This window comes from Anolis carolinensis, chromosome 3 (assembly GCF_035594765.1).
Source record: "Anolis carolinensis isolate JA03-04 chromosome 3, rAnoCar3.1.pri, whole genome shotgun sequence".
NCBI lineage: Eukaryota > Metazoa > Chordata > Lepidosauria > Squamata > Dactyloidae > Anolis > Anolis carolinensis.
This window is the reverse complement of record NC_085843.1, coordinates 287609239-287629331: the sequence shown is the minus strand read 5'-3', so window position 1 is coordinate 287629331 and position 20093 is coordinate 287609239. Positions and strand designations below refer to the sequence as shown.

The 20093-nt window shown below is 44.5% G+C and overlaps 1 protein-coding gene across 1 annotated transcript in view; it reads right to left on the bottom strand.

Annotated features, from left to right (window-relative positions):
* LOC103280848 (probable cation-transporting ATPase 13A5) overlaps window positions 1-9247 on the bottom strand; it is a 63211-nt gene extending 53964 nt beyond the window's left edge. Inside the window, 3 exon segments of the mRNA XM_062976947.1 lie at window positions 728-868; window positions 1797-1970; window positions 9082-9247. Coding sequence (XP_062833017.1) covers window positions 728-868; window positions 1797-1970; window positions 9082-9147 — 381 coding nt within the window. The 5' untranslated portion in view covers window positions 9148-9247.
* Between the last annotated feature and the right edge of the window lie 10846 nt (window positions 9248-20093).

Here is a 20093-nt window from a genome sequence, read left to right as displayed (position 1 = left end):
TCAGAAATTTGCATGGATATTGAAAGCCATGACTGATAGGGGCCGGGCTGTGGCACAGCTGGCTAGTAAACAGCTGCAATAAATCACTACTGACCGAGAGGTCATGAGTTCGAAGCCCAGGTTGGGTTAAGCCCCCGACCATTAAATAGCCTGGCTTGCTGTTGACCTATGCAGCCCCGAAAGACAGTTGCATCTGTCAAGTAGGGAAATTTAGGTACGCTTTATGTGGGAGACTAATTTAACTAATTTACAACATCACAAAACTGCCAGCAAAACACGAGGAAAGGAATGAGAAAGTACAGCCACTAGTGGACAGTGAAGCAACAGCTCCCCCTGTGGCCAAAATCGTGAAGCTGGAAAAAATGTTAAATGCCTCTGTGTCTGTCTATATATGTTGTTTGTCTGTTGGCATTGAATGTTTGCCATATATGTGTTCATTGTAATCCGCCCTGAGTCCCCTTCGGGGTGAGAAAGAAGGGCGGAATATAAATACTGTAAATAAATAAATAAATAGCAAATCCGAATGTATGGTAACACGTCTGATCCAAGAAGATCTTAAGAGCTGCACTGGAGGACCAAGAAAGTGCCTAGAGATGCAGGGATTGTCCTGCATTCAAGCACTTTCAGGGGCAGGAGCCCTTGAATGAGGAGTAGAAATGAACTATAATGTTTGCCACATCTTGAGCTCATTATCTGGTTTAACTCTTTGATTGCAAGAAATACTTACTTTGCCTCCAGGCCGGGTGATGGCTCTGTGGATGACAGATTCCTGGTCTTCGCCGAAGAGCTGCTCCGGTTTCTCACTGTCCAGAAGATGTTGCAGATCGAGGGAGATCACCTTCTTCCTCTTGTATCTCCGGAATTCATCCTCAGGAGAGAAAGGCAGAAAGAAGGGGTGAGCTATCTTGGAGGGAAGCTATTGGAGAACATCAAACTCTTGCTAGAGCAGGAATGATATAGCTCTAGAAGCAAGAGTCATGCATGTAACCTCCAGGGAAACTGGACACATTTCTAATACCACACAATGGATGAGAACCCTCCTTAATGGGCTTGGGCTGTGGCGCAGGCTGGAGAGCAACTGCAATTAATCACTGCAATGAATCACTCTGACCAGGAGGTCATGAGTTCGAGGCCCGCTCGGAGCCTATGCTTGTTTGTCCTTGTTCTATGTTAAAAGGCATTGAATGTTTGCCTATATGTGTAATGTGATCCGCCCTGAGTCCCCTTCGGAGACTAATGGAGGTAGACACAAACATGGAGGAGAACCCACCTGAGCTATTGTTAGTGTTTTTGTTGTTATAGTGTGAAATGTTAAATCAATTGTTGCTGTTGGATTGCGTCTATGTGTTCCGGCAAGCTTTCCAGCAGCACATGAGTTAATTACATGCCAGCCCTGATTGATTGCCTGCAGGGCCAATGGGTCAAGACTTCTGTTTCAACTGCATGGACAGAACATTCGTCATGAACTGTGGAATGTTGGGAGGTGCCTGCTAGCACTGATAGCAGACGGCTTGGTGAGAGGACTCGCCATGCTTTGCCCTTGCCGAGGATCATGTGTCCTGATAGTGATGGTGTTTAGAGTTGTATATAGTCTGTAAATAAAAGTTTAGAACTGCTGGGATCAGCAGATAATTTACGACTGAGGTGTCGTTTGTTGGTGCCACTTTCGCCAATGCTTAAGTGGTCTGACTGGTGAGAAGAAGGTGTGACTCATCAATAAATCAGGGTGACGAATTAACCCTTGACAGCTATAACATACATGGATGCAAATGCATACTAGTGGCAAGTCCACTTACTGTTGCCCTTAACAATACAATATCGGCCTCCTCCAGGTCGCAGGGAACACAGTTGGCCCAGACGTCCCAGTTCGGCTTCCAGTAGAAGAAGAGCAGAAGGGCTCCGCAGGAGAAGAGGTAGCCGGCAATGCAAAGGGCCCTCCGGAAGGCCTGGGTCCTGTAGCCAAATATTTCCTAAATGGGATTAAAGATCAATGCTCAATCATTCATCGGAAGGGAACCTAAAAGCCCTCTTCTCTTCTGCTGTGTAGGAAAGTGCAATCCAAGCCCTCCCGACAGATGACCCTTCAGCCTTTGCTTCAAAGCCTCCAGAGAAGAAAGAAGACTCCTCAAGGATCCGAATAAAGCACAAGAGAGTGAGACCATGACTGTCCTTGATCCAGACGCTATATTAGCTTTATAAGCTGCTGCATCACACTCTTGGCTCATGTTCAGCTTGTGGTCTCCCAAGACTCCTAGATCCCTTTCATATGGAATGTTTCCAAGCCAGCTGTCATCCAGCCCATCTCTGTGCCTTTCCTTTTTATTGTCAGAATAAATCACCATACATTTCTCTCTGTTAGTTAGCGAATTTTGTTAGTTTTGGCCCAACTTTCTAACCTGTGAAAGCCATTTTGGATTCTGATCCTGTTCTCCGGGGTGTTTCCTGCTCCTCCTAATTTGGATATTCATTAGATCTCCATCTAAGATGCCTTTGCTCTGTTTTCAGGGACATTGTGGTCTGAAATATTATTATTACTATTCTTTGTTTAATGTCACTATTCTTTACGAGCTGAGTCGTGGTCCTAGGCATTCAGAAAAGATCTATTCTGGAAATGAATCCTGAAAATGAATTGCGTGGTCTCGAAAGCAGGCATGGGCAAACTTGTTAGCGAGTATAGCGGAATCCAGCAGCGTCCAGTTAACACCATATGCAAAAGACTCACACCAGGCAGAGGAATTGAAAGAACAAATGAACTTTACTCTTGCTTGTTGAGTTGAAATATAAAACAGTTCTGCAATCGTACAATGTCCATGTAGTTGCACAAGATCAATAACATCAGCATTCTATTTACAGCATAGCATATTCAAACTGCTACTTGACCGTAGCTAGAGAGCTTCTCCATTTCTGTGCTCTCCCTGCAAGTTCAGATTACCAACTGACAAACCCAGCCATCTGCCAGCAAACTGATACATTGTTTGAGGCGTGGCTTGCCTCTGCAAAAACTCAGCTCCCTTTTTGCAGAGATCTTTTGCGAGCAACTTTGCAAGGATTTCTTTACACACACACACATAGCAATTTGGCGCAATAAAACTTGGGCCCTCCAGGTGTTTTGGATTTCAACTCCCACTATTCCTAACAGCCGGGTAGGCTGTTAGGAATGGTGGGAGTTGAAGTCCAAAACACCTGGAGGGCCCAAGTTTGCCCATGCCTGCTCTAAAGTCTGGTTGCAAGTATCTCCCACTGTTTTCTCTATTAATGCAAAGTATTAATGCAAAGTATTCTATAAATGTAAAGAAGGTTTCAAGCAGTCTCTCTTAATCTTCCTTAATAGCTTTTACGAGAACTTTCATCTTAATTAGGGTCAACGACTTCCGAAACTAAAGGATGAAACCAAAGAAGAGCTGTAGGCAAAGGTGCCAAGCAACATCGAGTTAATTAAGAAGATTGTGACATTCAGATTTTGAAACTTCTAGATAGTGGCTCCAGAGTAATTCTGGAGAATAATTCTCTAATTCCTCTTGCAAAATAACTGAGAACATTTCCTTGAGTTCATCTTCTACACTGCATTTTCACCACACTCTTAACAACCAAGGCTTAATGTGTGGAATAATGGGAGTTGCAGTTCTGCAAGGGCTTTTTGTCAAAGAGTAATGGGACTTCAACAAACTACACCTCCCAGGGTTCCATAGCATTCAGCCATAGCAGCCGCCAAAGTGGGGTCAAACTGCATTCATTTTACAGTGTAGACATGCCCCCAGGCACAGGTAGAAGAGGACATAAATATTATGTTAATGTGTTTAATCTTACACATTAACATAATATCACACATTAACATAATTATCTCTGTCTCTCATAACAATCCTACACATTTACATTACAATACAGTTAAAATACACAGGGAAGACCGACAAAAGGTCATTAAAACACATATCTATATATATAAAAGGGTAATGAAATTTCGGCCTAGGACAAAACAACAAAACTACACATCCCAGAAACACTAAACTTGGCAGCACAACCTCTCACCCATGCCTCTATGTTCATACAACAAAAAGCTCCAGCTACTCCAGAAAACGACCAGGCTTTGAGACTGCAAGGCTATTCACTGCTATTCCATAAGGATTCCCATAAGCCACAGCAACGCGTGGCCGGGCAAAGCTAGTATAAAAGATATATGTCTTTAATGACCATTTGTCTGTCTTCCCTATATATTTTAACTGTATTGTAATTGAATAACAACAACAACAACAATAACAACAACAACAACAACATAAGAAGGAGACTTCTAAAAGTTATCTGCTATGATGTTATGCAAATGTAGAACAGCAAAGGGATACAATAGGAGCGCATTGGGTCACAAAATGCAACTTGGTTCAAGTTCTAGATGGACTCCGTTTCCAACATTTATGGCTCATGTAATTTAAGCATTGTATTAGGAGCCTCCGGTGGCCTAGGGGATAAAAGCCTCGTGACTTGAAGGTTGGGTTGCTGATCAGAAAGCTGCCAGGTTCGAATCCCGCCCGGGGAGAGTGCGGATGAGCTCCCTCTATCAGCTCCAGCTCCATGTGGGGACATGAGAGAAGCCTCCCACAAGGATGGTAAAAACATCAAAACATCCGGGCATCCCCTGGGCAACATCCTTGCAGACGGCCAATTCTCTCACTCCAGAAGCAACTCCGGTTGCTCCTGACACGAAAAAAAAAAATTAAGCATTCACAAGCTTCATTTTCTTTGTAAACAAACCCCTTTTGTGTGTCCCAGTCCATCCATTTCCACCAAGAAGCCATGCGTCATTCCTCTGCTTTGCACATTTCCTTGGTAGAGATTGCATACTTAGAGAGTATTTTTCCTCCTTTGTGGGTCTGCCAACAGGCAAAGAATGACCATCACCAGCCCTGCTTTTACTTTGGATCCATTACATCTGAGCCTACCTAGTGATTGCTATGATACTATTCCATTTCTGACCTATGGTGACCCTAAGGCTCTTGTGGGGTTTTCTTAGCAAGGTTTGTTCATCTTCCTCAGAGGCCGAGAGAGTGTGACTTCCCAAAAGTTATCCAGTGGGTTTCCATATCTGGGCAGGGATTTGAACCTTGATCTCCACAGTCCTAGTCCAGCATTGAAACCACTGCACCATGCTGCTTTCCCATGCAAATTTATTCACGTAGTTAAGTGGTGCACCTGGGAAGCAGGTTCATGAAGCCATTCGAAGCTGCAAAGGTTTGTGTTGCAAACCTCTTTTCCTTTGTTTGCCTCAAAGATGCTGCAGGGTTTCTCTCTGTCTCTTTATGCGACTCTTATGCCTTTGGAGAGTTTACCCCATAGTTACACTCTTCCACCTTTCTGCTCAAGGCTGGTCTTGTGTATCATGATGGGGAGTCATGCACAGTTTCCACCTTTCCAATGAAGTAAGTGATACTCCAGATAGTTACACCCCATCCAGGAATGCACACCTTTGGCACACAACAGGAACACTAGTCAGGCTGCAGCCATGAAGCTGTCATTTGACTGCGGATGCCATGGCATGGCCAAAAAAAAGGAATAATTTCATGCAAACAATCATTTACATGTTTGTAAAACACTAGCATCCTGGGAGTTGTAGTTTTGCAAAGATTAAAGACTGAATGAAGTTTGACCTCATTTGAACTATTAGTAGTATGCGTTTGTATGGAATTGCTGTTCATTTTACGTAGTCTCATTCGTGTCCCGCTAACGAAAATGGGCCGCCTATATGATACGAATTTTCATCTGGCTAGAGGGGTGAAAATCGCCACACATGAGGGCATTTCAACCTCTTTTAGCCCACCAGCTTTTAAAACATTTGGGTCTTCCCCAGCACACTATTGTTATGAATATTATTATTATTATTAACACCCATAGGAGCCCCCAGATGGCGCAGTGGACTAAGTGACTTGAAGGTTGGGTTGCTGACCTGAAAGCTGCCAGGTTCGAATCCCACCTGGGGAGAGTGCGGATGAGCTCCCTCTATCAGCTCCAGCTCCATGCGGGGACATGAGAGAAGCCTCCCACAAGGATGGTAAAAACATCAAAACATCCGGGCAACGTCCCCTGGGTAACGTCCTTGCAGACGGCCAATTCTCTCACTCCAGAAGCAACTCTGGTTGCTTCTGACACGAAAAAAAAAAATTAACAACCATTGGCACACATCATCTGTCATGGGGAAGCAACCCTCTCTCAAACTCAGATTAGGCTCCCAGAGTAACTATTGTTACTAATATTAATATTACGACCCATTGGTACACATCCGATGTCATGGGGAGTGGAAGGCATTCCTCTCCCAGACTCAGCTTAGGATCCCAGAGTGTAATGAAGTATGAATTTTGATTTACAGATGGGTAAGTATTAGAGTTACCAGTGTGTGGGGGATGGTAGCCAGCTCAGCATTCTGAGGCAGGTTGCCATAGAAACGTAGCTGCTTCTGTAGAAATGTAACTATTTCAAAGCTAGCAAGAAAGGGGTGGAGCTAGCTGGATGAAAAAGGAGGGAATGTTTTAAAAAGAGTTCAGTCTGTGCTCTGATGAGGCACAGGGAAGATTGATTCTAGGTTGATGGGATCAAGGAGACTCAATTGTTCATTTTGAGTTGGTTTTATATAAGTTTGGTGACTTATTTAATGTAGTCTGTGTCCTGGAAAGGCACAGAGAATCTGTGATAGTATATCACAGGGGTGACTGTGGTTTGAAGTCATTGGATAGTCCAAGTTTCAGACTTTGGGAACCAATCCCAGCTGGACTCACAGAGATCCATTGAAGTGGCAGTTGGAAAGGGGCAGAGGAATAGGTTTTAATTACTCTAAGTAAAAGACGTGATACTTTGGAGAGTTTGATTCATCTCCTTCTAGTATTGTAACTGTTAATAAGAATACCTCTAAGTGAAACATCTTTTGTAACCACCAAGCTTGTTCCTGAATAAACTTGTTATTGTTCTTTCAACATCCAAGCCTCTGTCGCATATATTCTAAACTAAGTTACGCTACCCTTTAAAGTAAAAGTAAACATCTCCCTGCGTCTTTGGTGGTTGCATCTTCGCAAATTGGTGGCAGACGACGGGATACATGTAACATCACTAATTCAGTACCTAAGATAAACTTGTTATTGTTCTTTCAACATCCAAGCCTCTGTCGCATATATTCTAACCCAAGTTCCGCTACCATCTAAAGTGAATAAGAAGAAGAAAGGAAAAACACAGGAAAAGGTCTCCTCCCTGAGTCTTTGGTGGTTGCATCTTTCCAAACTGGTGGCAGTCGATATTAGTTCTTTACAAATTTGGGGCAGCGGGTGGGATAAAATGATTCCCCCTGCCTGAAAGAGCCTTAGACGTTCATAGTCCCTTTGCACAGAGTAACTGTTGTTATTAATATTAATATTAATATTAAGACCCATTGGTAGACATCCGATGTAATGGGGACTGGGAGGCATTCCTCTCCCAGACTCAGCTTAGGATCCCAGAGTAACTGTTGGTAGTAATATTAATATTAATATTAAGACCCATTGGTAAACATCTGATACAATGGGGACTGGGAGGCATTCCTCTCCCAGACTCAGCTTAGGATCCCAGAGTAACTGTTGGTAGTAATATTAATATTAATATTAAGACCCATTGGTACACATCCGATGTCATGGGGACTGGGAGGCATTCCTCTCCCAGACTCAGCTTAGGATCCCAGAGTAACTGTTGTTATTAATATTAATATTAATATTAACATTAAGACCCATTGGTAGACATCCGATGTAATGGGGACTGGGAGGCATTCCTCTCCCAGACTCAGCTTAGGATCCCAGAGTAACTGTTGGTAGTAATATTAATATTAATATTAAGACCCATTGGTAAACATCTGATGTAATGGGGACTGGGAGGCATTCCTCTCCCAGACTCAGCTTAGGATCCCAGAGTACCTATTGTTACCTATATATAACTCAATACTATGGAATCCTGAGATTTGTGGGTTTGTAAGGTCCATAACCTTCTCTCAGTGCACCAACAAGGTAGAGTGAACACAGTTTGGTCCCACTTGTAACTGCCCTGGCTCTATACTATGGTGTCCAGGGAGTTGTAGTTTGGTGAGGCACTACCACTCTTTGGTAGAGGAATTAAAGCTCTTGTAAAACTACAACTTCCTGGATCTCATAGCATTGAGCCAGGCAGTTAGCATGGTGTCAAACTGCATTCATTCTGCAGTGTAGATGCACCATGATGCATGGCCGTTAATGCGCCTCTGAATGCCAGCCCTGGGCTCTGTTGTGATCTTCTCGACTGACTGAAGGTCCCAAGGTTCTTGCAAGGGCAGCACCACATAAAGGACATTACAGATATACAGAAGCAAAGATGTTTCTCCCACCGAGTGCCCATCTGTGGCTCTTCATTCAACTAAAGCTGAACATCCTCACTCATGCCTTTGCATGCCTCAGATATTCCTGGGTGAACCACATGCCTCAGACAAGGACCTTGTTTCTTAAGAGGGAAAGTGAGAGCAGCTGAGACTTCTAGCCATAAGCAAACCATGGCTGATAATGGCCCAAGCGAGAGGCCCTCCTCATGCCAGAAAGGACCTCAATGGCTGGGCATGGAAACCCTGGAGAGACCACAACCATGGCTTGATGGAGCTGCTCTTGCCCTTTTGTTGGGTCATCAATGCCCATCTCCATCCATCCAATAATGCCAGTTCCTTGATCAACACCAGTGGGAGACAACATTCTGGGTTACCATCCTCTAGTTTCCATCCTCCATTTGCCAATCCATTTGCATGTGGATAAGGGTGCATCTGCACTGTAGATTTAATGCAGTTCAACAACACTTGAACTGCCATGGCTTGATGCTGAGGATTCCCAGGAGTTGCAGTTTTGCAAGATCTTCTGTCTTCTCCGTCAAATAGTGCTTGTACCCCATGGAACTAAAACTCTGCAGTATTGAGCCATGGCAGTTTAAATGATGTCAAACTGCATTCGTTCTAGAGTGTAGATGCGCCCCAAATCTCCCTCCTGCAAGAGCCAAAGTCACCAGGGTTTAGAAATGCCTGGGAATCTCCTGCCTTTGGGAAGAAGGTGCCAGGGAGCCTCTTACCATCTCCTCCTCGGTCCCTTGGCCAAGCAGGGCATGGTGCCGGTCCAGCAAAGGCTTCCCTCCCATCCAGATTGACAGCTGTCACTCACTCTGGAAGACTCTCTCTGCATCTGCAACGGGCCTGAACTCAGGGCGGCAATGACCTCCCTCATTGATGCACCTGCCTGCCTTTAAGGAGAGAGGAACACGCCTTTCCCCACAAAACCCACGGCTGAGAAACCTGTTCCGCCTCCCGGACAGCTAGTCAAACATTCCTTCTCACCTAAGTCCCTTCCTTGTGGCTTTTTCCCCTTTCTCTTCTCTGGCACCATAAGCAACAGGATGCACATGGAATTCTGGCTTCTGCAGGTCAAAGAAAGAAAGAAAGGAGGGATTTGCACACCTGGGGAGGAAGGTGAGGAAGCAGGGAGACAAGGCATCACAGGATGGAAGTGAGCCCTCAAAATTTTGTGTTTTGAAGTGAGGTTGCATTTCCTCTTTTTCTCATAATAGTTATTACGCCGATTATAGGGTCATCCTCTGGAGATGAATCGTAGGAGATTTCAGGATGGACCACAGGAAAGATTTATTCAGACACCAAAGAGTTGTAGTTGACCATGGCTTGACATCTACCCCAAAACTTAATCACCAGGAGGTTTTTCCTAATGTTTTGTTGGAATCTCTTTTCTTGTAATTTGATCCCATTGCTCCATTGCTTCATTGGACCTTCCATGTTGTCCACCTCCTTCTTGAGTGGCTTTGCCCAGAACAGGGTATGGTTTTGTTCCAGGGGAGTTCTGACCAAAGGAGAAGAATAGATTGGTAATGGAGCAGCTCTTGAATATTTTATTTAAAGACCCTAAAAATCAGTTACCTAGATGACCCTTACTCAAAAACCTTGTTTTTCCATGAAAGTGTCGACAGGACATGTTCTGCCTGACATTTGCTCTTTGCTCACAATATAAGGTCATGCAAACTGCAGTAATGATTTGGCTGCTGGATGATGCATACGTAGGATGAACTATAAACATGTCACCTGAGGATAGTGCATACATGGAGCAAACTATGGACACTTCACCTGATGTGATGAGTAATGAGTTATATAAGTTACAAGGCAACTACGCAGGTCCAAAAGGATTATAATAGTCAGCAAATTCCATTGTCAGTTAGCTTTCTGCGCATGCTTCTGTAAAATTGTATAAATTGGAAAGCCACTACAGGCAGGGTGTGGCATTGCATTTTCTGGGCATTAGCTAACATTGTCACCTGCTCTTGGCCAAAAGTAAACTATCTTGAAGACAACTTCTGCTGTCAGTCTGCTTTCTTCACCGCGTCCAAACGAAATTCCGCAACATTGGGACCATGACTTCCCTTGATCTAGACACTATCCTCCTCATGGCACAACCTAGAATCACATTGCCCGTTTTAGCTGCCGCATCACACTGCTGACTCATGTTCACCTTGTGGTCCACTAAGAGTGAGATCCCTTCTGTCAGGGTTTGTAAAAATACTAAATGTGTGTTAACTGGAAAAACATGAATGAAGCCGATTGGCCGAGTTTGCAAGGACCTGGGGAATTGGTTTGTAACTGTTGCTATCCTGCTGCTGGAGAACCATTTTGAACAGGTTTCTCTCTCTGTGTGTGAGTCTACTGAGTACTGGCTGGAAAGAAGATGGCTCTGCACTCAGAGAGGCCTGTCTATTTCTGAGGCCTTGTTTGCTACTGATCTTCACTGAAGCAGATTCATGGACTAAGAAAGGATTGCCTATAACTGCTGATTTCTGTAAGACTACTGTAAATATCATTGCTATGTTGATCACTTGGATTTAGTAAAAGTTCCTGTGCTATTTGTTCTGCAAAGCTGAGTGGTGCATCATTCTGCAGGGTGTCTCTGGGCTCATGGCACACGTAAGAGCTTCTATCTATCACCTACAATCCCCAACACCTTCTATGTTGCTATGCCAAACGATTCACCTGATCATTTTGCCCAGTTTTGCGGTAAACAACGTTGCTTCCCCAGCATCTTTGGCCAAAGGATTTCCAACAACAGATTTCTGGAAGAGACTCTGGACAGATTGTTGCCTGTCAAAGTGGACAATGCAAGGCTGGCTGGACTGATGGTCTTACTCTCTGCAAGGTGACTTTATGGGTTGGGATGTGGGATTTCCTGGCACCAGTGCAAGCTGCAGCTACTTGTGCCAGCCTGCCGGTAGATGTGCAGCATCCATGAGACTGAGAGGTGGCTGGCAGTCAAAGATGCCCTCTCGAAGGGCTGCCGCTTTGGGTCAGCTTTGGTTCCTCAGCTGCCCAGCAAGACATGTTCTCCCCAGAGCCTCCATTCCCTCTGACATTTCACTGATGTAAACCAAAGGGCCAAAAAACATCAAAAATGTAGCCCAAATGGCAAATGTTCTTCATTGAGGTCTTTCAGACATGCCATAAAAGGCTGCAGCAGTTTGTTTGTGCCTGAACCAACTGGGAGGGCAAGATATCAGTCCATCCTCCCCTCTCCTTCCCTGCAGAGTTAGAGAGGAAATGCCTTTTACACCCCGAACCCAGTTTGCAGCAGTTGGAGTAATCTGAGGCTAAAGGAGGAAGGTGGGAGAAGGAAGGAGGATCTGGGACATTCTGAGCACAGCTAGAAAAGTGGGACAGCAGGGGAGGAATGGTATCTGTCCCTGCCGTACTGGCACATTTGGAGCATGGACTGTCCCCCTGGGCTTAGAATCATGGAATCCTAGGGTTTGGAAGGGGCACCCAAAGGCCATCCAGTCCACCCCTTCTGCCAGGTAGGATGATACCCTCCAAGCCCTCCTAATAGGTGGCTATCCAGCACCTGTTTAAAAGCCTGAAAGAAGAATGGGGCTCCACTGGAGTCCAAGGCAGAAGAAGATTCCATTCTCAAACAGCCCTGGCCTGAGCACTCTGGTGTCTCCCTTCCACCTCTCCTGCTGCCCTTGTGCTTCTGAGGCCTGGCTGTGGGTGAAGAATGTGCAACAATAGCACCTATTGTTTCTAATCTGCTTTGGCTCTTGCAATTTGACATCTCAACTGTCTTGGAGCCCCCACAATTCAAGAGGGAGATGGACAAGATGGAGAGAAAGGTGTGCAGAGAAAGACGACCAAAACGATCAAAGGTTTGGAAACCAAGCCCTATGAGGAACAGCTTATGGAACTGGAAATCTTTAGCTTGGAGACCAGAAAGTTGATAGGGGTCATGAGAGCTAGGTTTAAATATTTGAAAGGATTTCCCATTGTTATAAAAAAATAAGATCCCAAAATTATGAATTATGAGATGCGGTTCCATTGGGACCTACTGTGAGCCCTGCATCGCCTTGGACTGCATGGCTTTCGGGGTATCATCCAACTCGATGATTCTATGAAAAGAGGTCATTGGGGAAAGGCCATCTCCATCACCACCCGCCCAGATGCAATTATCTCCTGCCCATAAAGGTTGGGAATGTCAGTTTGCCAAACCATGGGGCTGCCAAATAGAACAATATTTGCACATCTGGGAATGCCCAGTGGGAGGAATCATGCCCCAGATTGCTTCCCTCTTACATCTCAAGGAAAGGGATGGGGAAAGAGAGAAGCATTCCCCTCATTTGCCGTTCAGAGTTCCGTTGAATAAGATGTTGGTACTAAACACAGAGTTAGAGCTGCAGAGGGATAGAGGGTGCTTGTATTGCAAAATACAAAAGGTGAACTGCAGGTAATGGGGGAAAGATACATCTGTCTTTGTAATCTCGGTTTGCATGGCTTTGCAGGTGGAAAGTAGTCTTGTGCATTTGTATGGAATCGCTATCCATTTCTGTTTGTCCTATTCGTATGGCCCCATTTCCATTTCTGTCTGCCGCTTCCGAAAACAAGCACCTATACAAATGAGCTTTTCCATCCAAGGTCTGAAAAAAAATGAAGATTTTAGTCTCATTGGTGGCAAAGTGCCAAGGTCTGCCTGGAAGGGACTCTGAGGGGCATCCAGTGCAGCCCCCTCCCGCCTTGAAGGAACAAGTAATCAAGACTCTCCGGACAGATGGCCATTCAGCCTCTGCCTAAAAGCCTCTAGAGAAGGAGACTCCACCGGACTCCCAGGCAGAAGCATATTCCACTATCTTACTGTCAGGAAGTTCTTCTTGATGCTTAGTTGGAATCTCTTTTCTTGCCGTTTGAATCCATGGCTTCACGGTATCTTAGTTTCCAGAGCACTGGGAAACAAGCTGTCCTCCTTCCACCATATGGTGCCATTTCCAATATTCAACCCTGGCTCTCTTGTCCCCTTCTCTCAACCTCCTCTTCTCTGTTCACAGCTTCCCCAGCTCCCTAAGCTGCTCCTCAGAGGGATTCGTGGTTTTCAGAACTTTGATCATTTTAGTTGTCCTCCTCTGGACACCTTCCAACTTAGAGTAATATCCCTCTTTAATGGTAGGGCCTAGACCAGTGATGGCCAACCTATGACACGCGTGTCAGCACTGACACGCCTAGCCATTTTTGCTGACACGCTGCTGAATGCAGATTGATTGGAGGACTATGTCTTTTGTGGCCAAATTTGGTGTGATTTGGTCCAGTGGTTTTGTTGTTTACTCCATGGGAATTATGCACATTACATTTATATATTTATACACATATATACAGTAGAGTCTCACTTATCCAACATTCGCTTATCCAACATTCTGGATTATCCAACACATTTTTGGAGTCGATGTTTTCAATACATCATGATATTTTGGTGCTAAATTCGTAAATACAGTAATTACTACATAGCATTACTGCATATTGAACTACTTTTTCTGTCAAATTTGTTGTATAACATGATGTTTTGTTGCTTAATTTGTAAAATCATAACTTAATTTGATGTTTAATAGGCTTCTCCTTAATCTCTCCTTATTATCCAACATATTCGCTTATCCAACGTTCTGCTGGCCCATTTATGTTGGATAAGTGAGACTCTACTATATATATATACACACAGTAGAGTTGTCATACAACAAATTTGACAGAAAAAGTAGTTCAATATGCAGTAATGCTATGTAGTAATTACTGTATTTACGAATTTAGCACCAAATTATCACGATGTATTGAAAACATTGACTACAACAATGAGTTGGATAATCCAGAATGTTGGATAAGCGAGTGTTGGATAAGTGAGATTCTACTGTATGTATGTGTGTGTGTGTGTGTGTGTATATATATATGTATATATATATTAGTAGAATAATAATAGAAATTTTATATATATATATATATTCTATTATTCTATTATTATTGTAGTATATTATTATATTATTACTATATTATTATTATTATTATTATTATTATTATTATTATTATTATTATATTCATTATTCATGACTACATTGAAACTAGAATAGAGAGAAATCAGCATGGAAACTGCAAGAGGTACCATAGATTGTTGAACATGGAAATAATGGTAGTAAATAGTTTTTGATTTATTGAATACAGTTATATATTACAATTATATATTTTTGTTATTTAAACTATAAATATTGTGAAATTATGGGGGGTTTTTTTCTCGAAGTGACACACCACCCAAGTCATGCTAGGTTTTTTTGTGAATTTTGACACACCAAGCGCAAAAGGTTGCCCATCATTGGCCTAGACTATTCCAGGTGAGGCCTGACCAATGCAGAATAGAGAGGCAACATGACTTCCCTTGATCTAGAAACTTGACTCACCTTCATGCAGCCTAGAATCGCATTGGCCTTTTAAGCTGCCGTATCACTCTTGGCTCAAGTTCAGCTTGTGATCTACTAAGACTCCCAGATCTCTATCCCACGGATTCTTTTCAAGCCAGGTATCACCCATCCTATATCTGTGCATTTCATTTGTATTGCCTAAGTGTAGTACCATACATTGTTTCTTGTTGAATGCATTGTGTTTGTCTTGGCCCATCAGCTCTCTTATCTGTTCAGGTCAATTTTGATCCTGATCCTGATCTCTGGGGCATTCGCTGCCCCTCCCAATTTGGTCCCATTTGCAAATTTGAGAATTCCAAAGAAATCGGCTTCCCTTCTGCCAGTTTCATCTCTATGCAAAACACAAGGAAGATGTGTAGGCTCATCTCTCTCCCAAAAGTGTGAGTCAAGTTGGCTTGTTTTTGGAGCTTTGGGTAGAGCCTTGCCTGAACATTGAACAGAGATTGGCACTGCAAGACTGAAGAAGGACAAATCAAAGGGAGCATCTTCCTTCCTGGCCCCACCTTCCTGTTTATTACTCAGCAACTTGCAAGACTGAAAGGCAACCTTGAGCAGGCCGGAGATCTTGTTCCGTCCTGCCCCGCAGCACAATCCAAAGAAGGCGGCAGAGGAAAAGGAGAGTTCAGGTCCTTATCCTTCCAGATCTGAAGCGCTGCCTTGGAAGGTTACCAGTCCTGCCGCCCGAGAGAGCCAAGCGGGTGCTGTGTTTTTCCTTGCTTGTGGGTCACAGAAATAACTCAGAGGTGCCGAATGACTGACAGCTGGCCCAACAGGAATGACAGCGTTTACAACCTCCGCAGCAAAGGAAGCCGAGGGCTTTCTAGGCAGGGAATTCCCCAAAAGACACCTCCAAGTGCGAATCCGCCCCGAGAAAAACACCCGCATGCCTCCCTTGGGGAAGTTCTGGGAGGATTCACAATTCCAGGAAAAGATTCCGCCTAAACAGCAGGAACTTCCTGATGGTAACAGAAGTGGGATATACTGCCTTTGATATCGAGCTATGTTTTACAAGGAGTCCCCTTCTTGAAGGGGATTCTCGCTCCTGCCCCGGCCGCGAGTTCGAGAATCCTGGCAAGGGGGGAGCCGCTATAAATCAAGGTTTTGCCGCAAAAATCTCACCCTCAGCCATGAAGAAAGAAGACCGATTTGTTTATTCAGTTCAGCTGAGAAGGATGACAGCCTGCGATCGTTCGTCAAGGAGCCATAATACACAATACAGAACAGTAACTTTTATAATACAGAAAATGGGAGGCGCGACTTGAATCTCGCGCTGTTCGTTTCCCCGCCCACCTGCATGCTGATTGGTCCTTGAGCCAACGGCGGGAACCTCCGTCCAATCAGGGAGCTCCTATCGTCTCGGTGTTTCCACCAATCAGAGACGAGGAGGCGGGCTAAACTGAAAACAATGGTTTTGCTAGGGATTAGCAAGGGATTATGATTGAGTCATTGAGTAAATGTCCAGGAGGAAATGCCGAGAGCCCTCAAGGTAGCTTTAAACTGCTCCTTGGGGTGCAAATATACATATTTGTCTGGCAGGCTTTGCCAGATTCCGGTGAACAGATGGGCTGTATTTGTTTTTGAAAGAGTCCAGTTCCTTTTGACAGCCGAGGCTATCGTAGGCTTTGATTGTCCTCTTTGTAAGCAGACTGAGAACCGGATGGTCACCTTTTTCATTAAATGGACTGCTCTGACGTTCAATGAAGGGGGGGGGGGAGAGACCAGATCTATTGTCCATGCAAGAAATGGGTGTCTGACAGTTTCCTGGTGAGAAAGATTATCCCCTCTGGGAATGTTGCAACTACCTGTCCATTTGATTCCTAGATTAGATTTCGGTCATTCTTTAATATAAAATATATTTCGTGGTGATATAGGGAAAAGGGGGCATGCAGGATACACAAGGCACATATAGGAACATATTTCATCTTATTTCACCCATCCCAAAGCCCAAGTTTTAATGTAGGGAATACATAAAGAAATAAAAGTTCAGAAAAGGAGCTGAATCTGTGACAATCTGGGCGAAGCAGCCCCACTAGGTCAAAGGTCATCGGGAGGGGCACTCCGGAGATGAGGGCAGTTCATGGGTGGGAGGCAGGGAGCCCTGGGTGGCCCTCCTCCGCACCCAGCACCTTTGAGAGTCCGTCCTTGCAGAGAAAACCACGCCGCAGGGCGAGGAAACTCCGTTTTTGACAGTTGACAGCTTTTGACAGTCAGCTGATTTACCTCCGAAAACTCTATTAATTTGGGAACGGGCGGTCTCCTTCTGATGGGGAAGCATTTTGAGTAGGGGATATGAAAGATGATCATGCTTGAGGTCGAAACAAAGGAGATATGGCCGGAAATTGAGGCTGGGGGTAGCCCGCAGCTCCGCGGCTCGCCCAGAGAGGGAGAAAAGGAAGGGAGGGCAGAGCCGCGAGAGGGAATTCAAGCTTTCATTCAAGAGAGGATACAAAATAGCTTTTATTAGAAGTTGCTACATAGTCAAAAGTTTTGGAAGGCACACAGAGGGAGAGCGAAAGATACATTTTAAGTTGCTGCTGGGGCATGCTTGTATCGTTGAATTGATCTCAGCATGGCTCCTCCCGATCTGCGGAACTCCCTGCTACAGGTCAGATTTAGTTGAATGCAGATGGCTGCCTGGGTTCGACCACACCTTGAAGTCTGGTGGAGACTCCTTCTTGGGGGCTTTCAAACAGCAGCTGGATGGCCATCTATTGGAAGGCTTTGATTGTGCTTTTCCTGTATGGCAGAATAAAGGGGGCTGGACTGGATGGCGCTTGGGGTCTCTTCCAGCGGTAGGATTCTAGGATAGGATTCGGGCCCTGCTCTCCCCATCCCTTGGGTGGGCTCCTGCTTTGCAAGGAGGAGGCTCCCAGTTCAGTTTCTGGTGGAATCAGCATAAACAGGACTGGGAAGGACTCTCTAGGGAGGTCTACATGTGATACTCAACACAGATTCTCTCCCACAATTCCACAAGATAGTTTTTAGGTGGGATCTCTTTTCCTGCAGTTTGACTCCATGTCTCCATTGCATCCCAGTCTTGCCTCTTCTCAACGTGGCCTCCTTTCTAATATTTGAACATGGCTCTCATGTCCGCTTCTCATGTCTATCTCCTTATCGGAGATAGAGTGGTACAGTAGAGTCTCACTTATCCAACATAAACGGGCCGGCAGAACATTGGATAAGTGAATATGTTGGATAATAAGAAGGGCTTAAGGAAAAGCCAATTAAACATCAAATTAGGTTACGGTTTTACAAATTAAGCACCAAAACTTCATGTTATACAACAAATTTGACAGAAAAAGTAGTTCAATATGCAGTAATGCTATGTAGTAATTACTGTATTTACTAATTTAGCACCAAAATATCACGATATATTGAAAACATTGACTACAAAAATGTGTTGGATAATCCAGAACGTTGGATAAGTGAGACTCTACTGTATATAAATAAAGGTTTGTTGTTGTTGTTGTTCTCCTCGCCTTCCTTTCTCCAAACTAAACAGACCCCGCTCCTGCTGCTGCTCCTCTGAGGGACTCATGGTTTCCATGCCTTTGACAATTCTTGCCATTCTTCTCTGGACACCTTCCATCTTGTCCATTTCTTCTTGAGTTGTTCTGCCCAGAACAGGCCTTGGCAACCCCTTTCCCCTTCCATGCAAGACTCTGCAAAAGCCAGCCCGGAGCCCAAGAGCAACCTGTTGAAGTGGGAATGATTGTATATAGAGTTGTTTAAATGTAATTGAGTTATAGTGTTGCAATGTGAGCTGGATGGCCCCCCATGAGGGTCTTCCTTCCTCCCGGGGCAAACCAAGAATGGGCAACTTGGAAGTCCCTGAACAGACTCAGAAGTGGAGTGGGCAGATCAAAAGGGAACCTGGCAAGGTGGCACTACCTGGAGGAATCCTCCACCTTGTGTGACTGTGGAGCTGAACAAACAACTCCGCATATGAAGGCTTGCCCACAATGCCCTGCCTCATGCACGGAGGAGGAGTTGTTTAAAGCTACGGACAATGCGGTTGCTGTTGCCCGCTTTTGGTCCAAAACTATTTAGTTGCCTGTGATTTCTTTTCTTTTCTATTTATTTCCATTATTTGAAATGTATTTGCTGTACCAATGCTTTTGACACGAAATAAATAAATAAATGTGAGCTGGAGATTGCATCATGCACTGTCTGCTGTCCACTATGCGAGTGTGTAAAGAGTTAACTGTGTATTGCATCAGACAGCAGAGGTGATTATAAATAGCTCCCTGTGTTATCTGTTCTGCCCTCTGCTCTCTGCCTTTCTGCATTCTGTCTGTATATACCGTCTTGAGAGGTTTCCGTTTGTTAGTAAACCTTTTGTAGATAGCCAAACAGGCTTCAGCCTCTTTATTGGTGCAAGTGATTCTTCATTGATCTTCCGCTGCATGTGTGTTTATCCAAACCGCGCGCTCTGACACAACCACCCACACGCACGCCCACCCAAACGCAAAATGCCACGAGGCGCTCCAAGTCCAGTGTTTTTATAGAAGACACGTACAGAGGCATCTTCTATAAAAATTTAAAAACACATAATATAATTTAAATTTCAAAATACATAATATAATTCTTAGAATTTTAAAGCCTTTTGCCTGGCTGGCTGTGTTTGTTGGGTTTGCTGCCCACCCAGTGCCCATTGTAGGAGCAGAAGAGCCAAACCAAGCTCATTGCAAAGGCATTGAAGGGTTTTCCTTTTGAAAATTTAAAAATACATAATATAATTCCCAGAACTTTAAAGCCTTTTGCTGGAGTCTGCACATGCTGCACAAGTGCACAACTGCACACACACACACACACACACACACACACATATTACTCTGGTGCTGGGACAAATTCAAGTCCCAGGGCATTGCTCCTTAAATGTTGGTGTGAAGTCAACTGTTTGTTTCAGTGCATGCGTGCGTGAAGTATATTGGCACACACGTCAAATCGCTGCCTGCCTGCCCGCCCTGGCACCAAGTCCCTGAGTTTTGCCTCCTTCCTTACTAGTTGTTGGTGTGAAATAAATGTTTGACGTTCTTTGTGTGCCTAAAGTGCATTGCCAAACGTACCACTAACCCAGGCAGTGGGAAGCATCACGTCTGTTGCCTCCCACCACGTCAAATCCTTGCCTGCCTGCTCCCTGGAGGCACCAAGTCCCTGAGCTTTGCCTCCTTCCTTTCCAGTTGTTGGTGTGGCATGTCACCAACAGCAGCATAGTGTGTCCACCAGTGTCCACCAATTTCAGGGAGTTTCAGCCACAAAAACAAAGTGTCCCAAGTAGAAGAAGGACTTTCAAAGTAAAGACAACCCAATGGAAC